Source organism: Wolffia australiana, chromosome 9, assembly GCF_029677425.1.
Source record: "Wolffia australiana isolate 7733 chromosome 9, ASM2967742v1".
NCBI classification, from domain to species: domain Eukaryota; kingdom Viridiplantae; phylum Streptophyta; class Magnoliopsida; order Alismatales; family Araceae; genus Wolffia; species Wolffia australiana.
In genome coordinates, this window is record NC_135843.1 from 4,715,060 (window position 1) to 4,739,188 (window position 24,129).

At 35.6% G+C, this 24,129-nt stretch overlaps 1 protein-coding gene and 1 long non-coding RNA gene across 2 annotated transcripts; one reads left to right on the top strand and one right to left on the bottom strand.

Annotated features, from left to right (window-relative positions):
• Nucleotides 1-8,070: 8,070 nt before the first annotated feature.
• On the top strand, nucleotides 8,071-13,304 carry LOC144707729 (protein VERNALIZATION 1-like). Its single transcript, XM_078580961.1, has 8 exons — nucleotides 8,071-8,774; nucleotides 9,278-9,356; nucleotides 9,427-9,491; nucleotides 9,580-9,679; nucleotides 9,988-10,029; nucleotides 10,152-10,193; nucleotides 10,319-10,446; nucleotides 13,149-13,304. The coding sequence occupies exons 1-8, from the start codon at nucleotides 8,590-8,592 to the stop codon at nucleotides 13,231-13,233; spliced, it is 726 nt and encodes a 241-aa protein (XP_078437087.1). The 5' UTR covers nucleotides 8,071-8,589; the 3' UTR covers nucleotides 13,234-13,304.
• Nucleotides 13,305-19,188: 5,884 nt separating this feature from the next.
• Nucleotides 19,189-21,052, bottom strand: LOC144708060 (uncharacterized). Its single transcript, XR_013582629.1, has 2 exons — nucleotides 19,931-21,052; nucleotides 19,189-19,848 (listed from the first exon to the last, which is right to left on the bottom strand). It is a non-coding gene; the product is annotated as an uncharacterized LOC144708060 (long non-coding RNA).
• Between the last annotated feature and the right edge of the window lie 3,077 nt (nucleotides 21,053-24,129).

The following is a 24,129-nucleotide window of genomic DNA, read 5'->3' on the forward strand; positions in this document are numbered from 1 at the left end:
AATGGAAATACAACGCGGAAAAACTCAACATCAAACTAAAACCGTGTTTGAATAATAGAGGAAAAATATCAGTGTACCTGAAATATAAAATAAAATAAAAATTTTGAATTATATGCTATCTGGAAATGAATATCACATTATTTCAGAACGCTTTGAGAATCAGCCAATTTCATGAGGTTTAAAAAATCAAAAAATCAATTAGATTTTTACTGCCTAATTACTTGCACCATATTTCACAAAATTCCAGCCCAATGTTGTGTTTAGTTTTTTCCTATAAATTTGATGAAAATAGATTGATCAAAAAATAGGTATATTTCAAAAGTAAATACAGAGCTAAAGTACTAAAGATGAACTCACAGGAAAAATATGTATACACGAGTAAGCATAAAAATATGGTGAAGTGGATAAAATTCTTACCAATTAAAAACATGTTCTAATAGCAAGATAAAAATATAAGTGTACTTGAATTCTAAAATAAAATAACACAATTTATATTCTGCGCTATCTAGAAATGGTTATCATGTTATTTGAGACCACTTCTGGAATTACCAATTTCATCAGGCCTTCACTTGTAAAAACCAATAAATAAACTAGATACTTTATTGCATAATTACTTGCACCATACTTCGTAAAATTCTTCCCCAATGTTGCATTAAGTTTTATGATACAAATTCAATTAAAAAATAATTAAAAGAGTAACTGACAAAAAACTAGGCAATTTTTTGACGAAAACAATGAGCTTGAAAAGTTAAGATGAAATCACACGTAAAATAAGTATATATGAGTAAAATTAGAAACATAGGATTCTGGATAAATATTATACCAATTAAAAACATGTGTACACAAAATATATGTTGAGACCACTTCTGGATGTATACTTAAAATAAAAACATACTGGAATATAAAATAACATGGAATTATTCATATTATACACAATCCAGAAATGGATTTCATATTAGTTGAGACCATTTCTGGAGTCAACCAATTTCAAATGTCTAAAAAAATCGAAAAAAAACACCAAATAAATTATATGTTGCTTTAAGTTGTAATTTATTGCTGGCCGTGACCGAAATCGTTACTCAAACTTGATGATTGATAATTAAAAATCAGGGATCTTGTTATTGATAACATACATAAGTTAGCTAAAATGTCAGTCGTTTCACTCAGTTAAACTATTTTTATTTTTTCATTCAAACAAAAAAAACTTGGGCAATGTATTTATTCAAGATATCAAAAAAGGCTTTAATCGAATGGATAATCATAAATGAAGTTCTTTTTGCTTGTGATTTAATGTAATTAATGAAGTTTTGATTTATCTTGATTTTAAGGGATTTTAAAAATTTTGTGAGAGTAATTTAATAAATAAAAATATTTATTAAGTAAAAATGCAATTTAAATTTGTTATTCATATTTTCGAGGTCAAATAACGTTTAATAATCATATAATAAATTTTCCTGAGTTGTTGGTATTCTTCTAGATTTTTTTACGTCCATTTGATAAATGATATGGATTGGCAAGATAGGATACATATTTATGTCTTTAATTAAATATTTTTGCAAATTTTAGTAATTTTATCCCCTCGCATCCATTGTTGTGAACTGATTCCCACCAAATAATTGGCATCATTCAATTAAAGGCTGCAGTGAATGACAGCAGTGAAAGCAAGTTTTTGGCTGTGGGGAATCATTTGCGGCAGCCACACAAGGGCCACAGCCAATCATTTGGTGCTTTCATCTAAGATGTATATATTATCACTTTTTACAAAACTCCAACCATTGCCGATTGGAAAAAAGACGCCCTTTGCACAATAAATTCATCTCACACCACTGACATTATTGAGATACCTATGTCCATGCATCACTAAGAGTTTTGACAATGCGAAAAAAGGTGCAATGTAGTTCATGCGTCACCTTTTGATTGAAAAGCCAAAATATAGGCAATGACTGACGGGAATTTTCTGAGGATCGAATATATGTGTTAGTAAAATTTTGGAAGACATTTTCAAGTCTAAATTATGATGGAGAATATTGAGGATACCCCATGATTTTGTGCCACACTAGTGATCATAGATAAGGAAAGAGAAATATAAAAGTCCCTGATTTCTATATCTAACCATTAAGAGGGATGCAATGGCAATATCTAACCATCAAGAGGGATTTGTGTTCCCCCCTATATCTAACCATCGAGGGATTCAATGGCAGCTCAGACCTTTAAATAGACCCCATGTTAGTATGAAAAATGAAATCCTTATATTGTGTTCTTATTCAAAATCTTTTTTGGGTTCACTCTTACATTAAAACAATGAAAGAGTGACATTCATTTATAGACACATGAAGGAAAAGTGCCCCCTGGCCCATTTGACACATATTGATGAGGTTAGTTTGTATTTTTTTTACTTATGACTTGATTCTTCTAGATCATTATCATCCATAGCCTAGACCTTACTCATCATGCATGTCTCAATCAAACTTCGCTGCTTTCCCATGAGTATCTTCCTCATCTCTGTTGACACCAGCGATGGTAATTGTACATCCCTTGGCCCCCCTCTGCTGCTTGTCAGTGCATATCCACCACCATCTCTGTAACAAGTATAGTGATATTTTGTTTATCCCCTCCACTCCACTCATGTGACCACTATTAACCATCACCCTGCACCCCCAAAGCTTTAGCTAAGACATTTTCATTAGGATTAATTATTACTTCTAATTAATATTTCCATCAATTCCCAAAATTATTGCTTACAATTTTATTAAATTAGCATATATAAGACTAGTATAGTCTTTCTTTTTTGTATCCTCTCATACCGTGGCTAGATCATCCCAGATTCACCACTAATTCAATTGTGTAAACATTTTTCAGCATCCAAGATAAACAAAAATTGAATCCCTAATTAGGTGCTCATGACTCTTAGTTAAAGCACACCTATTCCTACATAATATCTCATTTGTGTATCAGGATTAAGTGCCCCTTACACCCTCAGAGCTGATGGATATTATCTTGCCGTCAAGCCAATCACACTATCATGTTTATTTAAGTTCATTGAATAAGATATTCACTTTCATTATTATTCCGTGTGATGTTTATAATGATAAACATTGATCACTAGTCTTTAAACATGTATTCTAAATATTCTTTTTTGATGGATAGTCGAGACGGACATAGAATTATCCTAATAGAATAGCACTAGCTGATCCTACTTATACGATAAGTATAGTTGATCTTGTGGCTATTAGTGTTGTGACACTTAAGAAAGATAATGGGTGCTCTTTGGAGAAATATTTCACTGAATTGATCCGTACGAATCCTTAAATGGTATTATACCTAAATGTCAATCAGGTTGATTCATGTCATGGTTGTATAAGTGATCCACTAACTACATTTTGACTACGACTTACGAGCCTCTAATCATGGGATTCAAACAAGACATAGCTCAGATGTAGTAAGAAGCTAGCGAAGATGATTGAGTGTCAAGACGGGATCATCCGCCCTCTGAGTAAGAGAAGATCGACTCAATGAAGATGATGTAGAAAACTCCCTTGACAGGGGTAGTGAGGATATTGGAGAAGGCGTTCTCCAATGATCCATGCTACGCATTAATACTAATCGAATGACGGACTAGAGTTCAACGATAAACCATACCCTAAGTCGTCAGAGAGTCTCGCGCAGATGATGGATTATACATATACGGCAATCGATGATGGTAAAGGTTCCATGAGAGAGTTTGACACTATTCGATATCTTCTAGAGTGTGAGGAGTAGCTTGGTACCCCACATGCTGGAAACTTAACCTAATGGGTTAAATAGGTCATTATTTAATTAATCTATATGTTGATATAATTAATTAATAAGATAGGTCAATAATTGTTATTGGGCCACTAAAGTTATTAACTAGAATGATACATGGTCTAGAGGGCCACACGCATAACGTCATAAGGGCATTGGTGGATATATTTTACTTTTAGGGTTTTTGAGGAAAAACTTAAGTGATACATAAAGAGGAAAAGTGCTCTCATTTTAAGCACCCGTGCAACGCAGATTTGAGAGCTCCTCCACTTCTTAAATCTCTACATCACTACTCAACCAAGGAGAGAGTTTCCAAGGAGAGTTGAACAAGAAGAGGTGGTAATCCAAGCACTGAGTGATCGTGTTGATACTTCTACAGGCCGGATGCATGAACAGCTTCGGACCAATCTCAAAGTGATCATGTTAAGGGTGGAATGAGTTCCCCAAAAAAGGTACACTCAATGTATGGTTTTAAAGATAAATTATGAATTGATCGACATGCTTCTGTGTTTATGGAAACGTGTTTTCCATGTATGAACCAAGACACCAAACCCCACATGGACAACAATTAACCTAATTGGCAAGTAAGTATAGTACCATCCAAGAATTCATACAAATAAATTTAGTACACTTTTTATCTAAAGGTTAACCACTACCTCTCCTTTGCATCTCCACACAATGGTTGCTGAATCAGCTATCATCATCACATGAACAAGAGTAAATATTGCAAATTACATTCAGTTTCTTGTTCAAGACTATATCGTACCAAAACCACTAGATAAAAAGTAAGTTATGCTCTCAAATCTGCTATATTTTAAGACAACCCATAATAAATAGGTTCTACATGATTTGACATGAAGTTGAAATTTCTACATAATTTCTAAATAATCCACTAAATACATTTTTCTCATTCCTAAATATCTGTCAATAATAATGTTTTCATATTATTTCATAATACCCCTTATACAGCCACTCTCTTTGAATTAAATACCATTTTTAAAAAAATATAATACCTATCATTTATATACTTTAGTAAAATAAAATTAATCATTGATTGATATACCTCATTGAATCTTATATTTTTCTCTTCATCTCATTGTAGCTGGTAAAATAATTTTGTTCTTGGTATCAATTTCACTAATTATGCTATTCATTGACCATGTTTAAGATTTAAGACATGGTATCAATTTCCCTACCTTTTCCATATTTTATGAATCAAATAAACTTATATATATTATGGATTTCAAAAAAAATTGGCATCAATATCCTCTTTTTTGTGAAAATTTTAAATTTCTAATTCATACTGAACTATCATTTTCTATATTGTTGTAGAATTGAAGGGGGTATCAATTAAGGACAGAAATTAAGAATTTCAGACTTAACTCTCTCTATTACTACTTAATTTTTTTCTTACATTATCCTATATGTGATCATCACATTAGAAACAATGGGAGATTAGTTTGGTGTTCGGCCAGCAATTGGGGTGACTCTAAATTGCCTGACTGAAATTCCCCTTAAAAATATAAGTAATATTTTTAAAGCCATTAAGTCCGTATGAATTTTGAATAATTTTGTGCACACAATTTTTATTACTGGTCTCATGATTCCATTGATTTTATTTTATATGTGATGCCAAAGATATATGAATGTGTTCACTAAATATCAATAGATTTATTAAGTCATTATGTAGATATTATTTTTTATCAATTTTTTGTTACATATTTTTTATATGTTTGGGATATGTTATAAAATCAAGTGAATGACATCATTGGGGGTAATAAGTCCTACTAAATTGTTTATGTGTATCTTATAAAAGCGGGACGAAAAGCTAATATCAAGTATGTCTTTTAAAAACTCAAATAAAAAATAAATCAAGGTTTATTTTATATAGATGAGTGTTACTGAATAAATTGATATTCTAATTAATGTCTCCCATAAAAAATATGATGTCAATCGCTCAAAATAATATATCTCCTAGACATTAACTTTCTGCGATGCATGTTGTTGGTTACTTAATCCATATATGGTCATGATTATTTAGTCATTTTCCAACCTAGTTAGATTAAGCCTTAAGCATGAAGCTTGTTACACCTAATGAAACAAATATGAATCTTGTTACACCTTTATGTTTACTGATTCATGCAAAACAAATTTTTAAGTATATGCCTAGACTGAAACATTAAAAGAAATGATTTCTCACTCTCATAGCGAGGGATATAAGATGAGAAATAAAGCAAATTCTAGCTGCTGATAGAATGTAATGCCATTAACTTAAAGTTCACAACTGTACTGTCCTCACCAGTAGAATTTTACTACAGTTTACAAGCGTTTCAAAGCAAAAGAGGTATTTCTAAAACACACAAATAATGGAATACAGACTGAAAACATTAGTCATTATACAAAATTTGTAGACATAAATGTGGTTTTAAGTAGTACAGACTGGAAAACCCACAAAAATAACGTAACGACAGTGACCAGCTAACCACGGAGAGTACAAATTTAATTGGGAATAATAGCATTCAAAAACATTAATGTTTTATTCCCCGGTCCCAGCCACTGTTCTACTGACAATGAGTGACCCAAGAGAAAACGTGGGGCCCACCTTGTCCCACGTAGTTCAACCTAGGTAATGTAATGACGTCACAATGGATGACGTCAGGTTGAATACGTCAGCCCTCTTAGCCTTTCTAAAGACGATACAGCCCTTTTCTCACTACTACCGAGAAAAAAGCTTAACTGCCGATTTAACAAATTTCAGAATCATATTTAAATTAACCTGGGCTCTAAAAATGAAATAGATTCAAAGATATCTGCTAAAGAGATTAAGAGGGAGAGAGAGATATGACAGGGGAGAGAAGTAGGTTTATGAGGGAGCAGAGATAGAGAGAGAGATAATCAAGTATTGAAATGAGATGAAAGGGATTGAAAGAAAGGTGGAGTGAAAAATAGAGAGAGAGATTCAAGTAATGAAAATCGATGAAAGTGATTTAAAAATAGGTGGATAGAAAGGTACAGAGAGAGATTCAAGAAATGAAAATAGATGAGAGAGATTTAAAAATAGGTGGATAGAAAGGTAGAGAGAGAGAGATTCAAGTAATGAAAATAGATGAGAGAGATTGAAAGATGGGTGGATAGAAAGGTAGAGAGAGAGATTCAAGTAATGAAAATAGATGAAAGAGATTGAAAGATGGGTGGATAGAAAGGTAGAGAGAGAGATTCAAGTAATGAAAATAGATGAAAGAGATTGAAAGATGGGTGGATAGAAAGGTAGAGAGAGAGATTCAAGTAATGAAAATAGATGAAAGAGATTGAAAGATGGGTGGATAGAAAGGTAGAGAGAGAGAGAGAGATTCAAGTAATGAAAATAGATGAAAGAGATTTCTTAAGAAATGTTAGGTATTAAGGGAGATAGATATGAGACGAGAGATGTTGATGAGCTGGGGATAAAGAAAGAAGACATATTCAGTAAGAGAGAGAAAGAGCAAAGTAAATAGAGATAAAAATAGAAGAAAGGGAGACATAAGGGTAGAACCGGGGAAAGACGAGTAGATACAGATAGAAGAAGCGACATGAAAGGGAGCAGTACAGGCAAAAGAAAGAAGAAAAGGGAAAGATTAATTCAGGATGAGGGCGAAATGAGAAAGAAAAAGAAGGTGAATAGAGCAGAGCGAGAGAAATAGATAATGATAGAGAGAGAAAGAGAAAGAGAGAACAAGAAAGAGAAAACAAGAGAGAGGAGAGATAAAGAGAGAAAGAGAGTGAGAGAGAGAGATACAAAGGGAGTACGAGAGAGAAAAGAGAGAGTGAGGTGGATGGAGAGATATATATAGAGAGAGAGATGAAGAAAAAAAGAGAGAGACAGATAAAAAGAGAGAGAGTTAGAAAGAGAAGGGGAGAGAGAATAAAGTGAGAGATAGAAAGAGATATATAGAGAGAGATGAAAAGAGAAAGAGAGGGAGAGAGAAATAGTGATTGAAAGAGAGAGAGAGAGAGAGAGAGATAGAAAGAGAAGGAGAAAGAGACATATGTATAGATAAGTAGAACGAGAGATGATAACAAAGAGAGGGAGAAAGAGAGATACGGAAAGAGACAGACATATAGATAAAGAGAACGAGAGAGAGATAGAAAGAGAGGGAGAAAGAGAGATACAGAAAGAGACAGATATATAGATAAACAGAACGAGAGAGAGATAGAAAGAGACAGATATATAGACAAATAGAACGAGAGAGAGATAGAAAGAGACAGATATATAGACAAATAGAACGAGAGAGAGATAGAAAGAGACAGATATATAGACAAATAGAACGAGAGAGAGATAGAAAGAGACAGAGATACATAGAGAGATAGAGAGAAAGGGAGAGAGAGAGAGAGGGCGTTCCCCAATGATTGTTTTGACTGCGTGAAAACCAGGATAACCAGCGGGAGTTGGATAAAGCTCAAGCGGTAATTGATGGGAAAAGGAAGGGCCTTTTGACCGATGCACACTTCCCCTAGAGTAGGGCTACCACTTGGCTGTACCATTTACACGTGTCGAGCGCTAACGTTCAAAACCCAGGCACAGAATACACCAATGCACCAATGAAATCTCGACAACGTAAAAGAAGAACAGCTTTCTACTGACAAACCCGCTTCCCACTTTGTAGGAAACGAGCTATAAATACGAATAACTCCCTCGTAGATCTTCATTCTCTTTCATGGTTGCATCGTTTCTTCTCTTCTCCAGCGCAGTCTCACAACAATCAGAGCTCCTCTGTGTTTTTTCTTTTCTTGTTTTCTTGAGCTTCTCTTTTGTTCGCTAGAGAGAAGATGGGTCGTGGGAAAGTGCAGTTGAAGAGGATTGAGAACAACATCAATAGGCAAGTGACCTTCTCTAAGCGTCGTGCTGGGCTTCTTAAGAAAGCCCATGAAATATCAGTTCTTTGTGATGCTGAGGTCGCCCTTATAATCTTCTCTGCCAAGGGGAAGCTCTACGAGTTCTCCACTAATTCCAGGTTCATGACTAAACCATTCAATTACCAAGAGTCTTCTCGTCTCTTCAACTATTAGTGTTCTTTCTCGTGCAATTCTCTTCTTTGTCTCCATTCAAAACCATGAACAATCGCTTGTTATAACCAAGTCGACTGTTTTTTATACTTTCTACTCAACCGTATTTTGCAGAGTTGATCTTTATCATCGCTCAACGTTTGTTTTTGTTGTGTAGCTATCTGTCTTGTGTCTTGGTTGCACTAGGCCTTCAACTTGGTTTAGCCCATGTATGGATAGTTTTGAATATATATGGAGAGAAATATACTCTTGTATCGTTTAAGAGAGATATTTGAAATCATGAATGTCTCAGTTTTACAGTTTCACCATATAATATGACACATAATGAAATTTTTATTTTCTTTGTCAGGAACCATTTTTCACGTTTTCCCTGGCTATGCTACACTTTAAGGCTTCATCTTCGTTTTATCACATATTATTATATATTTATTATCGTCATTATGATGGACAGAATGGAAGAAATCTTGAAGAAGTATGAGCAATACTGTATATCAGAGAGAGAGCTCTCAGCACCTGACCCAGAGTTGCAGGTAAGATTTTTTAACATTATTCAGTGGCTGAGATATGTGAATTTCTCATTAGACTTTGCTTTCTGCGTAGGCAAATTGGTCTTTCGAATCTCGTCGATTAAAGGCTAAAGTGGAAGCCCTCCAAAAAGATCAAAGGTGTCCACATCACCTCTTGATATGTCTCTGTTCGTTTGCTTTCACTTGTGACAATATAGTTTTCTAAGTCAAATATCATTATCAACAGACACTTCTTGGGAGAAGATCTTGAGACTCTAAGCCTGAAAGATCTTCAACACTTGGAGCAGCAGGTGGAATCTGGACTGAAACAAGTGACAACACGGAAGGTGTGTTTCTCGATGATTGATTCAGATCAAAATCGGTGATAAATTATCTCATTAATACTCTTATCCAATTTTTTTTGGGTAAAACATATTTGAGTTAATAGGGACCCTTGTTCAGACGAAATAACGCCACATAGAAAGAAAGAAAGATTATATTCATAAGGAGTTAGCTTGGAGTTTCCGCTTCTAGAATATTAAGGGCAGCTTCAGTCATTCCAGAATGACTGATTTCTTAATTTAGAAACAATCTTGATTTGTATTTTTATGTTTTCTACTGACTTTGTCCTTTCTATGTTTTTTCTGTTCCACAGAACCAGATGTACGTAGACTCCATGACAGACATTCAAAGAAAGGTATCCATCTCGATCACCATTACTTAGTGAGCTTCAATAAAAATTCATGTCTAACAAGCTGCCTCCATTCTTGAATTAACACCAGAAATTCTACTAACCTCCAAAAATAACTTAATCCGCAGGTGATGGAGCTCCAAGAACAGAACAACACGATGTGGGTCATGGTAAGTTAGAGGAAAAAACAACAAAAAGAGCGATCTTTAGTTTTTTTCCTGTTCGTTTTGAATGTCTCAAGGAACATATTTTCATTAAAAAAACGATGTGATTAATTTTCTTCTATTCGTTGCAGTTGAGAGAGAAAGAACAAGCTGTTCTCTCTCTCTCTCAGCCGCTATATCACAGCGCCACCAGTAGCTCCTCTTCGCCTCCGCCTTCATTTTCTGCCAACTATTCTCCACCCACTACGCTCAACATCGGGTAAATTTCCCAACGTATTCTGCGAAATATCATAATTTATTCTGTATTTATCTTTTAATGATTTTATTTAATTTTCTGTTCGATACTTGTGTCCTATTCAATCGTTATCTATCGGAAAAAATATGTATAACAAAAATCTGCTAATTATTCGTATATTCCTTCACTTCGTTAATTATCGCTGGCTTTCTAGCTTTTTATCTTCATTTCTATCTATCCATCTATCCATCCAGCAATGCATCTATTTATATATTGATACATATATATCTGCTCGCCTATTCTGTCTGTCTGTATTTGCGTCTATTCTGTCTGTCTGTCTGCCTGTATCTATCTATCTATTTCATTATCATCTTACTGTCTCTCTCTTGATGACGATAATGCAGGTTTTACACAAACGTTATCTATATATTTCAGTATCATCTTATTCTGTATGGCGACTGATGAACTGTAACGTTATCTACCGGAAAACATATGTACAAATAAAAAATCTGCTAATTTTTCTTGCATTCCTTCACTCAATTAATGATAGATGGCAGCCATTCTCTTCTCTTCTCTCTCTCTAGAGCTCTCTCTCTCTCTTTCTCTCTCTCTCTCTATCTATCTCTATCTATCTGTCTCTCTGTCTCTCTCTCTCTCTCTCTGTCTCTCTCGCTCTCTCTCTCTCTCTCTCTCGCTCTCTCTCTCTCTCTCTCTCTCTCTCTCTCTCTCTCTCTCTCTCTCTCTCTCTCTCTCTCTCTCTCTCTCTCTCTCTCTCTCTCTCTCTCTCTCTCTCTCTCTCTCTCTCTCTCTCTCTCTCTCTCTCTCTCTCTCTCTCTCTCTATCTATCTATCTTTCTATTCTCCTTCTCTCTCTATCTTCTATCTATTTATTCTCCTTCTCTTTCTCTCTCTGGCTGTTTCTCTTTATCTATCAATCTATTTATCTATTCTCCCTCTCTCTCTCTCGCTCTAGCACTCTCTCTATCTATCTATATATCTCCCTCTCTCTCTCTCTCTATCTATCTGTCTATCTATCTTTCTCCCTCTCTCTCTCTATCTGTGTATCTATCAATCTATCTATTTATTCTTCCCCTCTCTCTCTCTCTCTCGCTCTCTCGCTCTCTCGCTCTCCCTCTCTCTATCTATCTATCTTTCTCCCTCTCTCTCTCTATCTATCTATCAATATATCTGTTTATTCTCCCTCTCTCTCTCTCTCGCTCTCTCTCTCTCTCTCCCTATCTATCTATCTATCTATTCTCCCTCCCTCTCTCTAACTATCTCTCTGTTCTCCCTCTCCCCTCTCTCTCTCGTTCTCTCTCTCCCTCTCTCCATCTATCTATCTGTTCTCCCTCCCTCTCTCTATCTATCTCTCTATTCTCCCTCTCCCCTCTCTCTCTCTCTCTCTCTCCATCTCTCTCTCTCTTCTCCCCCCCTCTCTCTAACTATCTCTCTGTTCCCCCTCCCCCCTCTCTCTCGTTCTCTCTCTCCCTCTCTCCATCTATCTATCTATTCTCCTCTCTCTCTAACTATCTCTCTGTTCTCCTCTCCCCTCTCTCTCGTTCTCTCTCTCTCTCTCCATCTATCTATCTGTTCTCCCTCCCTCTCTCTATCTATCTCTCTATTCTCCCTCTCCCCTCTCTCTCTCGTTCTCTCTCTCCATCTATCTATCTATTCTCCCTCCCTCTCTCTAACTATCTCTCTGTTCTCCCTCTCCCCTCTCTCTCTCGTTCTCTCTCTCCCTCTCTCCATCTATCTATCTGTTCTCCCTCCCTCTCTCTATCTATCTCTCTATTCTCCCTCTCCCCTCTCTCTCTCGTTCTCTCTCTCCCTCTCTCCATCTATCTATCTGTTCTCCCTCCCTCTCTCTATCTATCTCTCTATTCTCCCTCTCCCCTCTCTCTCTCGTTCTCTCTCTCCATCTATCTATCTATTCTCCCTCCCTCTCTCTATCTATCTCTCTATTCTCCCTCTCCCCTCTCTCTCTCGTTCTCTCTCTCCCTCTCTCTATCTATCTATCTTTCTCCCTCTCTCTCTATCTATCTATTTTTCTCTCTCTCTATCTATCTACCTTTCTCCCTCTCTCTCTATCTATCTATCTATCTCCCTCTCTCTCTCTATCTGTCTATTTTTCTCTCTCTATCTATCTACCTTTCTCCCTCTCTCTCTATCTATCTATCTTTCTCCCTCTCTCTATCTATCTACCTATCTATTCTACCTCCCTCTCTATCTATCTCTCTCTATTCTCCCTCTCTCCCTCTCTCGCTATCTATCTATCTTTCTCCCTTTCTCTCTCTATCTTTTTTTCTCCCTCTCTCTGTATCTATCTATCTATTTATATATCCATCTATCTCACACAGGCACTTTCTATGCATCTGTCTATCAATCTAGCTATATCTGTTTATATCTATGTACCTACCTACCCACTTATCTTCGTATCCACTCAACCATTTATCCAACCATTTTCCTGTATGTATGTCTGTCTATAACTGCATGTCTGTCTGGCTCTCTATCTATCTATAAAATTACCTGTACGTATATCTATATATCGATTTATCTACCTATCGAACTATCTACCCATCTATCATCTATCTTCATATCCATCTACCCATCAAGCTATGTATCTATCTATCTATTTACCTACTTATCTACCTGTCTTTGCGTCTATCTATCCATTTTTATGTTTTATTATCATGTTATTATATCTCTCTCATGATAACGATAATGCAGGTTTTATCCTATGGCGACTGAGGAGCCACTGCCACAGCCGCAAGCAACGAAACTACCACCGTGGATGCTCAGCCATAAGAACTAGGGAATGTATCCCACTACCAACCTATGTATATCTCGCAAAAGTTTAGTATCTTATGAAGCTAGAGCGAGAAATTCCACTTGTAGCGTTGGTTCATGCAGATAATGTTATATATCTGCATCCGCGTGTTTCCATAGTCCTATGGCATCTTAAATCTCCATAATTTTTGGAGAATATCCATTCAAATCCGTGGAGAGATTATATGAATTATATCTATGTATAGATTGCGTTAGAGCCAAATCTTATGGTGAGATTGGTGGAACTGTTTAAAAACTATGATGAAAGTGATAGGAAGAATTAATAGAAAAGATGATGAGTGTAATGACTTTGTAAAATGTTGCCGTCTTTTTTATAATCCTTAAAGATGGATTAGCTGAACTGTGGAATCACCATTTACTCTGGGTAATCCGAAATCTCATATGATAGTACAGTATTTATTCTTCAAGATGGCCAAAGTGAGTGCAAAGAACTAAAACCCTTGACAAAAATATAAAAAATACGTGATTGGGTATGGTGGACGGCAGATTTTTTTTAGACAGGAGGAAATATTTTTATTATTTTTGACGGATGTCTGAATAGATATGCTTGGAATATCATGGCTATGCAAAAATAACATTGGTTAATTCTGGCCACGACATAGTTTAAAACCAACAATTAGACAAAGAGGTGAACTATTTTCCAAAAAAAATAGGCTCTGATTTTTTACTAACAGTTTCAAATTATTTAATATGATAGCAAACGTCCAATGAGGGCAGAGCGGGTGAAACCAAACATGCAGGAATTGTTCAGGTTAACTCAACCTGGGCTGATTCAACTTGCATTTAAGTGGAATGTGTGGGCATGTTGCGAAGATTCAGAGATAAGATGGTTGTATTCCCCCAAGAACGACATAATACTGGTTTTTCAATTTTGATTGGATGGGAAGCATGGTAATCCACTCAAGAATAGTTATAAAAATGAATTGTATCATTCCCCCTCCGACTCTCTTGGCTGTAGATTCATTCCTCTTTGGACCTTTTGAAACATCTATATTGAGTCACAGCAAGCGTGTGAGTTATTTGGAAACTTGAGATACATCCCTTTCATTTGATGCAAATTCCCATGAATTTGTGCTTGGAGGAGGAAGAAAAGCGATCCTGAATTAAGGGCTTTGCCACAGATATGAATCAGTGGGAAATTCAGATCTTGCATCAATCATTTGTCATCAGCATCCAGGTTAGATTTTTCTTTCTAGCCCACACATTCTAAATATAAATTCATATTTATACTAAAAACCACTTGAGCAGTTGGATTAATCCCAAATTTTCTGCACCTTTTCCATTCCAATGTTTCAGACTTTTGGGCGATTAAAATGCCTTTGATTACCTTGTTTAGTTTGGTTTTTTAATTTGGACCCCTTCCTGACACATCCTTTATATACCCATCATAAAATTTCAAAAATATGGTTTAGAATCGTTTCAGTATCTGAATTGAAACCTTTTTTAAACTCTCAAAATATGATTTTTATAAGAAAATTAAGTTATAAATTCAATGTATCAATTGTATATTGTTTTAATCCACTTGGTATAAATGAAATAAATAATGGTTTGAGAATCTTATTAAGATGCATTTAATAATTAAAATTATTTCACCCAACAAAAATATGCTAGATGGAAATTTAATAATAACCCAATCAATGCCACTATCTTTGTATCAGTTGATGGTTGTTGGGACTCTACATAATAATGATGATTTGTTATTTCTATATAAATAATATTTAATTTATATTTTAATAAAATATAAAAGTATATCTAAATATATATAGGATATGGTGTATTGCATATGTGTACATGCGCTTTTTGATTACAGTATATCCATATTTGTATACACCTTCTACATATTTTTCACGTTACTTTTACTTTGTATTGAAATTTTCTGCATATGTGCTCAAATATTTTTAATATCCATCTTGATAAATTTCCTAAGTAATATGAATCCAATGCACAACATACATCTTTCATTAAAACTAATTACACCAAATGATATCAACACCATAATTTGAGTCTATAATTGACCGTATGTTTTTATCCTTACATCAATTTTTATGCATTTGAGTATCATGTAAGCATTAGATAACCATGGCTTGCTTCATGATTCTCTTAAGCTCATGTAACTCTTAAAATTATTACACCATGGCTCTGTAATTAGGATAAAATTTATATTTTATTAGGTTTCAAATAATAATAGAGCCATTGTGTAATAATTTTATCAAAATCAAGTAAATTTTATGCGAGGTAATTTTTATGCATCCTAAGTTATTCAAAAAATGGACCCATTCTCCCCGAATACTTATCAAGTGACTGGAACATGAAATTTCCCAAATGTTTATAATGAATAGAACATAACAGAAATGATCGAGGTTACACACATCCAAGGATACATTTCCTATTTTATGTCTTCTTCCATCGAATTTTTACTCATCATTATGTTTTTCAACCCTACAGAAAATTGGAATATAGAAATCTAAAATCTATGTATATATAAGAAGGATATAAATTAAACATTAAGCAGAAAAATGATACCTTCTCAGCCTTTGAATTATTTTAAATAAATAAGAAAACCAGATATATTTTATAATTGAATTTTTCTAAATTTTATCTTAATGATCCAAATAAATTCGGTTACCTTTTGGATTATATACCTTTTGGATTCGGTTACCAGATAATGTGATAATCTTCTACAATAATCCTTTCCATTATGACTAATGGTCTTCTCAGTACCATCTTTCTATAACTATAGCATAATTTTACTTCCCCATTGGAATTGAGATGACAATGGAAAGTAATCCTATAATCAACTACATATTCCCAAGTAGATACCGAAATGTATAATTATTGAAATAAGGGCTTCAATAATTAAGGATTTCCATATCCCATCCAAATATTTCAAAATTGTATGTGCATAAAAGTTAAACACCAAAGTTAGATATCATTCTTAATTTCAAGGACTTGTATACTCACATATCAATTTAATGTACTCCTATTGATTTATAAGCTTCAAAGCTAGAGATATCCTCATAAAATAACTCCCCAACCATTAAATATCTCTACCACATTAATGGCTCTGATGAAATATGATTTTTCTTCCTGGATTTCAGTGTATATTGGCACTTCAAACAATTTTTTCCTAATTAAAATTATACCCATTAGCTGTATTTTTAAAATCTTAGACCTAACGATTTCATGATAGAATTGAACACCTCTTAGAGAGTAAAATAATGAAGGTTTTTACAGTAATATTCATTTGTAACACAATTGAAAAAAATAATTTAAAATTAAATAATTTAGTTTATTTACAAAGTTAAAATTACACATCCTTGAAGAATTTTTATACCATTGAGATCCCAACAATTTGAAACTAGGGTAGTGTCAAGGTAATTTATTTTGTACACTCACTTGAATACCTGAACTTATTTATAAGAAAATGAAGATGCAACTGTTACAATTATTTATACACATAATGTATAGATATTATCAGATACTGCATTCTCAAAGCTATGCGTTTTTAACGAAATTCTATCAAGAAATATCCCACCTCATAATACTACGTAAAAGATTAAAACACCATGGTAATTACAAGTAAACATTTTCCAAGTAGGAGTATAAGGAAAAGTATATTTCAGTTATGTATAAAATCCTATGATAACTTGAAACAGGTATTGAAATTACTAACTCATGATTTTGATCTTTACAATGAAGATATATCATGCTTTATCAGTAATTCATGAAATTACCAATGTCTTATTTTTCATGAATTTTATGTAAAATAAATCTTTGGTGATACATTCATGGCAATTATAAAATCACATTATGAATCATGATATGTGTTATCATCATATCTTCAATAATCTATTTATTCTCAAACAGCACATGATGAAATATATATTATTTCATGAATAACCCTGATTCACTAAAGCTAAGTCAAGTGTGTTTCATTATTTATGAATATTTCTGGCATCATGTGATAAAAAATTATGTGGAAATGTTTTAATAGTTATTATGAAGCTTGAAATGGTATGGTTACTGAAGAATACGTGTAAAAATGTACTTTATAAAGGGATTTAGAGAAACATATTTGTTTTTCTAGTATCTCCAAACTTTCCTCTTTACGTGGAGCCCAAAACTCAATTTCTGAAAATCTGAAAATACTAAATAAAGAATAATTCTCATGGGTATCAATTAGGAAAATAGGGAAGGATATTTTGATACTCTCAGCCCATGTATAACTGTTATTTTCTATCCTTTGGTTCTAGATTTGGACCTAAAGATACAATTCATAAACAAAAATGTTTTTTTCACACAGGGTTATAGATATGGTGTAAGATTAGTAGTTAGAAGTGGTTTTATTGGTTGTCGAGTTTCCCTTAGATAAGGAAAAGTCTTTATGCAGGAGAAACATTGATAAGATCTGTGATCCTATAAATATTAAACCCCAAGAAAAACTGAAATTGTTACTTGACCTGCAGTTCAATATCAATAGAGTTCCAATATATGAAGCAAACCAAGCCTTTAATCTCACCTACTCTATTGTATGAAAGATGAGAATAAAATAAGAGGAAACTAAAAGAAGGCTGGCCAGATTGGAAGCTCTCTCTTCCTAGAGGGGGAGAACCTCCGCTCATATAGTGTCTCCAACGAGTTCTTGGTATCCAAAAAGGGTCCTCCATGAGTAATCTTCTTCTTTATTTATAATCTTCTCACAGTGCTGTTAGTTTGAAGATGCAGGTGCTGCTTCCGCTACATGTGTGTATTCTGTTACTTGACGTCTCATCTTCACTCTTTCATAGGTTGGAACCCTATCAGAAACGCACATCTAGGAATAAGGTTTCAACTTAATGAATTCCTAGATTTGAATATTCACCATCTAAAAAGCCAAAAAAATGATATTTAATGATAATATTACTTTGAATTAAGAAAAATAAACATTGATTTTATTTTCAGCACCATGACACCCACTAATAGCCAGTGTGTCTTATGTTTGCACCTTTCTGTTTTTCCTTCCTGACATCCTTTGGAATGACGGCATGAAAAGTCTGAGGCACTTTTTTTCTATTTGTGTGTGTCATACACAGCCTAATCATTGTAGCGCTTATAACAAGTGTTTCATGTGCCTTTTACAACACAGCCTCCCAACTTATGTGCTGCACCCATTATTCCTCTCATTTCCATTTTAACATGATTGTCTTAATTTTTATTATTAAATATACTAATAAACCACTTCATGTACTGCTTGATTACAAAATATTGTTTCTCATACAGTTATAATTGAGTTATAAAGGTGATAAATCGTTTAAATTTTATTTCGACGTCTAAATTATGCAACAATGGAAATGACACTTAGATATGGGCTGAAAAACATATATCATTGATGGAGAATGGTATCCCAATGTTTTAATTTTCTAGGAAATGGTACCAGGTTACTTCTGATGTATTTGACTTTGAACTTTCCATATGTAAAACACAAGCATTAAAGCTTGAAAAATAGGTGCTTGAACGAAAGATTTATCATATGTAGGAAGCATTATTAGCTGAATAATCTACACATAATCAACATATTTTGATAACATATAGGAAGCATTATTAGCTGAATAATCTATAAAGAATCAACATATTTTGATAACAGGTTGATCAATGATTTGGGTTTCTTTAGCAAGCTTTTTTATAACTCTCCAATAGAAGATTGCACATCCCAAGAATCTTCAGATTTTTGTATAGCTTTTGGCATAGGTTGGTCTTTGATCAATTAGGGACTCATATGGATCTTCATGGTATTCTTTACCAGTAGTCCATGTTTTTCTTTTTAATCAACTAAATTGTATGTATAATCTCTCATTCGGTTGATGCACTTAGGATAACTATGGTTAAAATTAACTATGAAACCCAGATGGATCATCGAACGTAGTAGTAATGGGTTGGGAAATAATCAGAGAAATCTTCTTTGGTATTCCACAATCTTGGACAAGGACTACATCACATCATCTTTCTTGAACTGTCTCCTCTTAATGATGAGGTAGACTATCCTATCTTGACCAATCAATCATCTTTGAAAACCTCTTGATGCAACTGAGCTAAGAGTGTTTATAACTATGATATTGATCAACCTTTTGGAAAGTTGTTATAATAAAAATCAGAGATTCAGAAAGATCAATTTATTGGTCTCTTTTCAGTAAAGATCACCCATTATATCTCTTTAGTGTTTTGATCATGATGCAGGATGTCATCTCAGGACGTCGTCTGGTCAACACCGAGTATGATGGCTTGGTGCCGATAAGGGATGATGCTATCGAACGTCGACGGTGTCGTCGTCCGACGGATGCAACCCTAACGGGTTATGTAGCTACGACATGATGAATGGGTGTCCTATGTGTCGCACGTGCAGGCTCCGACTCGAGGGAGTCGCCGAGCTCCAAGCTTGGACGGGTCACTGGGCGATAGCAACGGTGGTCTCTCGAACCTCGTCGGAGTGACGTAGGCGTCTACGGTCGAACGGACTCAGTCTGTAGGGCTCGCACGTAATGGACGTACTCGTCCGTACCGGTAAGACACTCTAAGATCGTAGTTCTCTCAATACCTCTCTCACCTACGTAGCCCGAGCGCGGTGGAGTCAAATCAAAATTATACTGCAAGGATAAGTAAACGAGCGTCGGAAGAGGACGGTGTACCTTATTGGTGGGCTTGTGATGCAGAATTCGATGACAGTCGGTGGTGGTCAAAGCGAGTGGGGCAGAGAAGCGCCGGAGAGCGGGTGACAACTTGGCGAGCGACAATAGTGCTGGAGCTATATGTAAAAGGTCAGAGGAAGAGGGCGTGCAGGAGGGGCCAAGGTGAATCAGCTCAAGCGTAAGTCTGAACCGGGACGCACCCCTGGCGGGTGGGTGGGCGCAAGCAGATTCAGGCTGGAGATGCGAGCATCGATGTTCAGCACGTCAGCAACGCGCAGGGTGATTCACAGGCAGCCGTTGACAGCGGGCAAGGAATGATCCGCGGCACGGAGGATCATACCCCTCTGATCTGCACGGGGATGGATCAGCTAGTCGATGTCGAGTGAGTTTCACGGTGCCCACAAAGAGAATTGTCGACACGGCGTCCCTTCCATGGGAAAGGGAGGTCTTCAAGCAGGTCTTGGTGGTTTGTCTGGATAGAGGGATTGTCTATTCCCTCAACCAAGCCGATCGAGGTCCTCGAAGCCCTAACAGATTCAGAAAGGGCCATCAATACACCAGTCAGGGGAGGTCCAATGGGTGATTATCCCATCGGCCGGATCATTCATCGTCCCCTCACTTCTAGCCGAAGCCCAACATTCAAAGAGGATGCCTGGACTTGCCACCGTGAGCGTGTAATTCACCCACGTTGAGACGTCGCTGGATTCCGTTTCCGGGTGTCTGCCGAGAGGTCGGGCACAGCCGGATTGGTTCGTACAAAGGAGATGGACCACCTTGGCCGTAGATATCGCCGGGAGGGCAAAGTCATCCCCTGGTAATTCACACGCCGTCGATTTTTCTGGGCGGCAAGGTAGATCGCCGTGGAATTTGCTTTCCTTGCTGTGGAGTACTTGGGCCAAGAAAGGAGCCTTCGATCATGAGAATCGGCCAACCAAAGAAGTGGGACGGTAGATGTCACAAACAGCGCGAGAATGCAGGGGTACGGAAAAGCTATTCCGATTCCCCCGATTCCCACCTTTCTTCCCTTCCGCCCCTCTTCCTCCTTCCTCTATGTCCTTCTCTTGAGCAAGGAAGTGAGACCGGAATTTCAACACAACGATTTCCTTCTTGTTTCTTCCTGGTCTGGGGGAAGTCCCCCTTCCTTATAACGGGGAAGAGGTCAATGGGCCCTCCCCCTTAGTGGGTCAACAAAACATAAAGAGGGTCCATTAGGGGGCCCTCATAAACTGAGCCCCCAATTACACATAGAAGGGGTGAGGGATTTAAAATAGAATAAGATAGGAGAAGGGTGGAAAAGGAAGGCCCCTTTTCCATGACAATAAAACGCAGGTGCGAGGTGAATCGTGGTGCGATGAAAATGAGACGATGAATACGAACAAAACATAAAACATGAACAACGCCACGATGAAAATAAGATAGGATATTGGAGCATTATCACCCCATCTTCGACAACGGTAGCGGGCGGCGGGGACGACGTTGTCAACGATCTTCGATGGTGTGCACCATCAGATCACCTTTAGATCACATGCTTAAACACTGTTGATCTTCTTACTATGATCCCATCATAATTCACTTGGTCAGATCATGTATTCATGGACTTTATTATATACATCATGCATGCATTATAATGAAGATAGTGTCTTCTAGACACTTGAAATCTAAAACAAATAACAAACTAAATGGTTTAGATAAAGTGTCATTTTTCTACCAAGCATGAAAGCCATGAAATAGTAATGTAACTATGTTCCTCAAACTTTTCAAGGCGGGCACTATCTGATGGTATTATAACCTGATATTGATAAACATGGTCACAGTTTTCATTTTATAAGATATCCTAGATTGGCATCAGATACCATTTTTCTATAATTTAGAGATAATTATTTATCAGCAGCATCTGGACCAATGTTGGCATCCGTCCAAAAATCACAACTTGGATGATGATATAGAATATCCTTTGTGTAAAAATGATATCAAACTCAGATTTTAAATTTAAAGTATACATGTGATAGCATAAGAGGATATCTAAAATAAAAATCCTATATGCAATTTCCGCATTCCTCATGGTTGGCACTAGGGGAACTGCAAGCCTAGGATATCAGATACTAATTTTTACCCCACATTTAATCTTTTATTTTATTCCCATCACTTTTGTGTGGAACGAAGCCAGTTGCTACGAATAAACAATTAAAAGAGCCCACAAGATTAGTGATAGATGGTGCACAAATATTTAATATGATTTATTTTCTAAATTTTAATGACTCAATTGTATAATTAAGTTGAAATCTTTTGGAATAAGCTTGTGATGATGATTCTTGACCCAAAACTGTCAAAACAATAAAATAAGACAGGTATTTAATCACATTTCCAGATCATCATTACCGTAATATTTAATGTCCCAACTAAAAAGTATTCTGGATTTTACAGCCCTTTTATCAAATTAGTTTTGATCTCTTACCTGTAAATTAACATCTGGTATCTTACCTCCAGAATCTAGCATCTTATATATTGGTATCTTCAACCATCCAAAACATGGAGATATTGTTTGGTCCAATATCAGATATCAAGAAAGTTAGTGATAGAAACAACCTAGATGGCACTACAAAATATCTATTATTAGTTAAACGGCTTATTTTAGTGACTTCAAACAGGGTAATTCATGAAAAAAATGGATGTGTCTATTAAGGAAACTATATTTTAAGGTTTCAAAGACAAATATCACATGTATTATTTTATGAAAATTTTCAAATATATTTTAGTGTTCCCATAGAGAAAAACATATTCAAAATTCCTTAAAAATACGTAACTAATATAATGATAAACATGAAAATGTCCATAAGATTACCTAAATTTTGAGCGTATTTATAAAATTATATTACCTAGATAAATTTATATAAAATTTTGAATTGCATGAAAAATATGTTTATGTCATTATCAATATATAGTTTAAAGATATGATATGAGAAAAATGTGTAACATTTTATCACTGATCGAATTAGGAATTTCAGTGCAACTTTTTTCTTAGCTTTAATTTTTTATTCTACTCAAAGTTGGTTTGAGCTTCAACTAAGAAGGTTATTCGTAAAATAATGTGGTCATGGATTAATTTCTTGTTTTATTCACATTATATTCAATAAAAGGCAGCTATAACAGAATATATCAACCCTCTTAGTATTATCCATATGTTTCTTAATAAATTACCTAATGGATCTAGCTTATAGTTCCAGTTGTGAAAAACCGAGGCTTCAATTCTCCAATTTTAAATAAACCATAAATAAGTTTCAGCAGAATATATTCACAAGCACTAGAAATTGTGCATCATACAATGTCAGCCAGTCCCAATTTAAGTGAACCGCTAAACTCCGTTATATGATTAAGACATATAAATCATTTTGAAGTTATTTATGAGTGGTAGCTAAGTAAATTCCATTTGAATGGGGCATAACTGGAATTGGAAGGATTAATTCAGAGTATTTCCTCTTAATTTTATATGGGCTTAAAGTCTTAGGACACATATTGTGCATTATAAATTTTGAGGCTAAGAAATGAAGAAGCATGCTCCAAGGAGTTCTCAAAATGGAACATTTTCTCACGTCAGATGTTTCTTTGGGTTCAGATAATAATATCTGAAATAACCAATCCATATATAAGGTAATTGATGTCGGACGTCATTTAGGATGTCATCTGGTCAGTACTGAGTCGATGCTCGGTTACCTAGATAGTGGAGTCGAACGTCGTTAATGACGTTGTCCAATGGATAAACCCTAATGGGTACGTAACTACGAGTGAAATGATGCATCCTACGTGGTCATAGTTTCAGGCCCCAAGTCAATGGAGAGTGCCGAACTCCAGGCCCCAAGTCTTTGGGGGACGGCGAGGGTGGCCTCTCGAGCCTCGTTGGAGGAACAAAGATGACTATGATGCCGAACAGAATCAATCCGTAGGGGCTCGCACATAACGAGGGTTTCGACCCGTACCGGTAAGATGCTCAAATTTGCATAGTTTTCTCTCACTTCCTCTCTCACCTATCTAGCCTGAGCGCGGTGGAGTCAATTAAAAATATACTGCAAGGAATAATATAACAAGCGAGCGGGAGGGCGACTTACATTGTCGGCGCGTGGCTCGTTGTGCAGATTGTGGGTTGTGGTTGTGGGTTGTAGGTTATGGGTGGAGAGGATCGGTGGGTCAACTTAAAGTGGCGC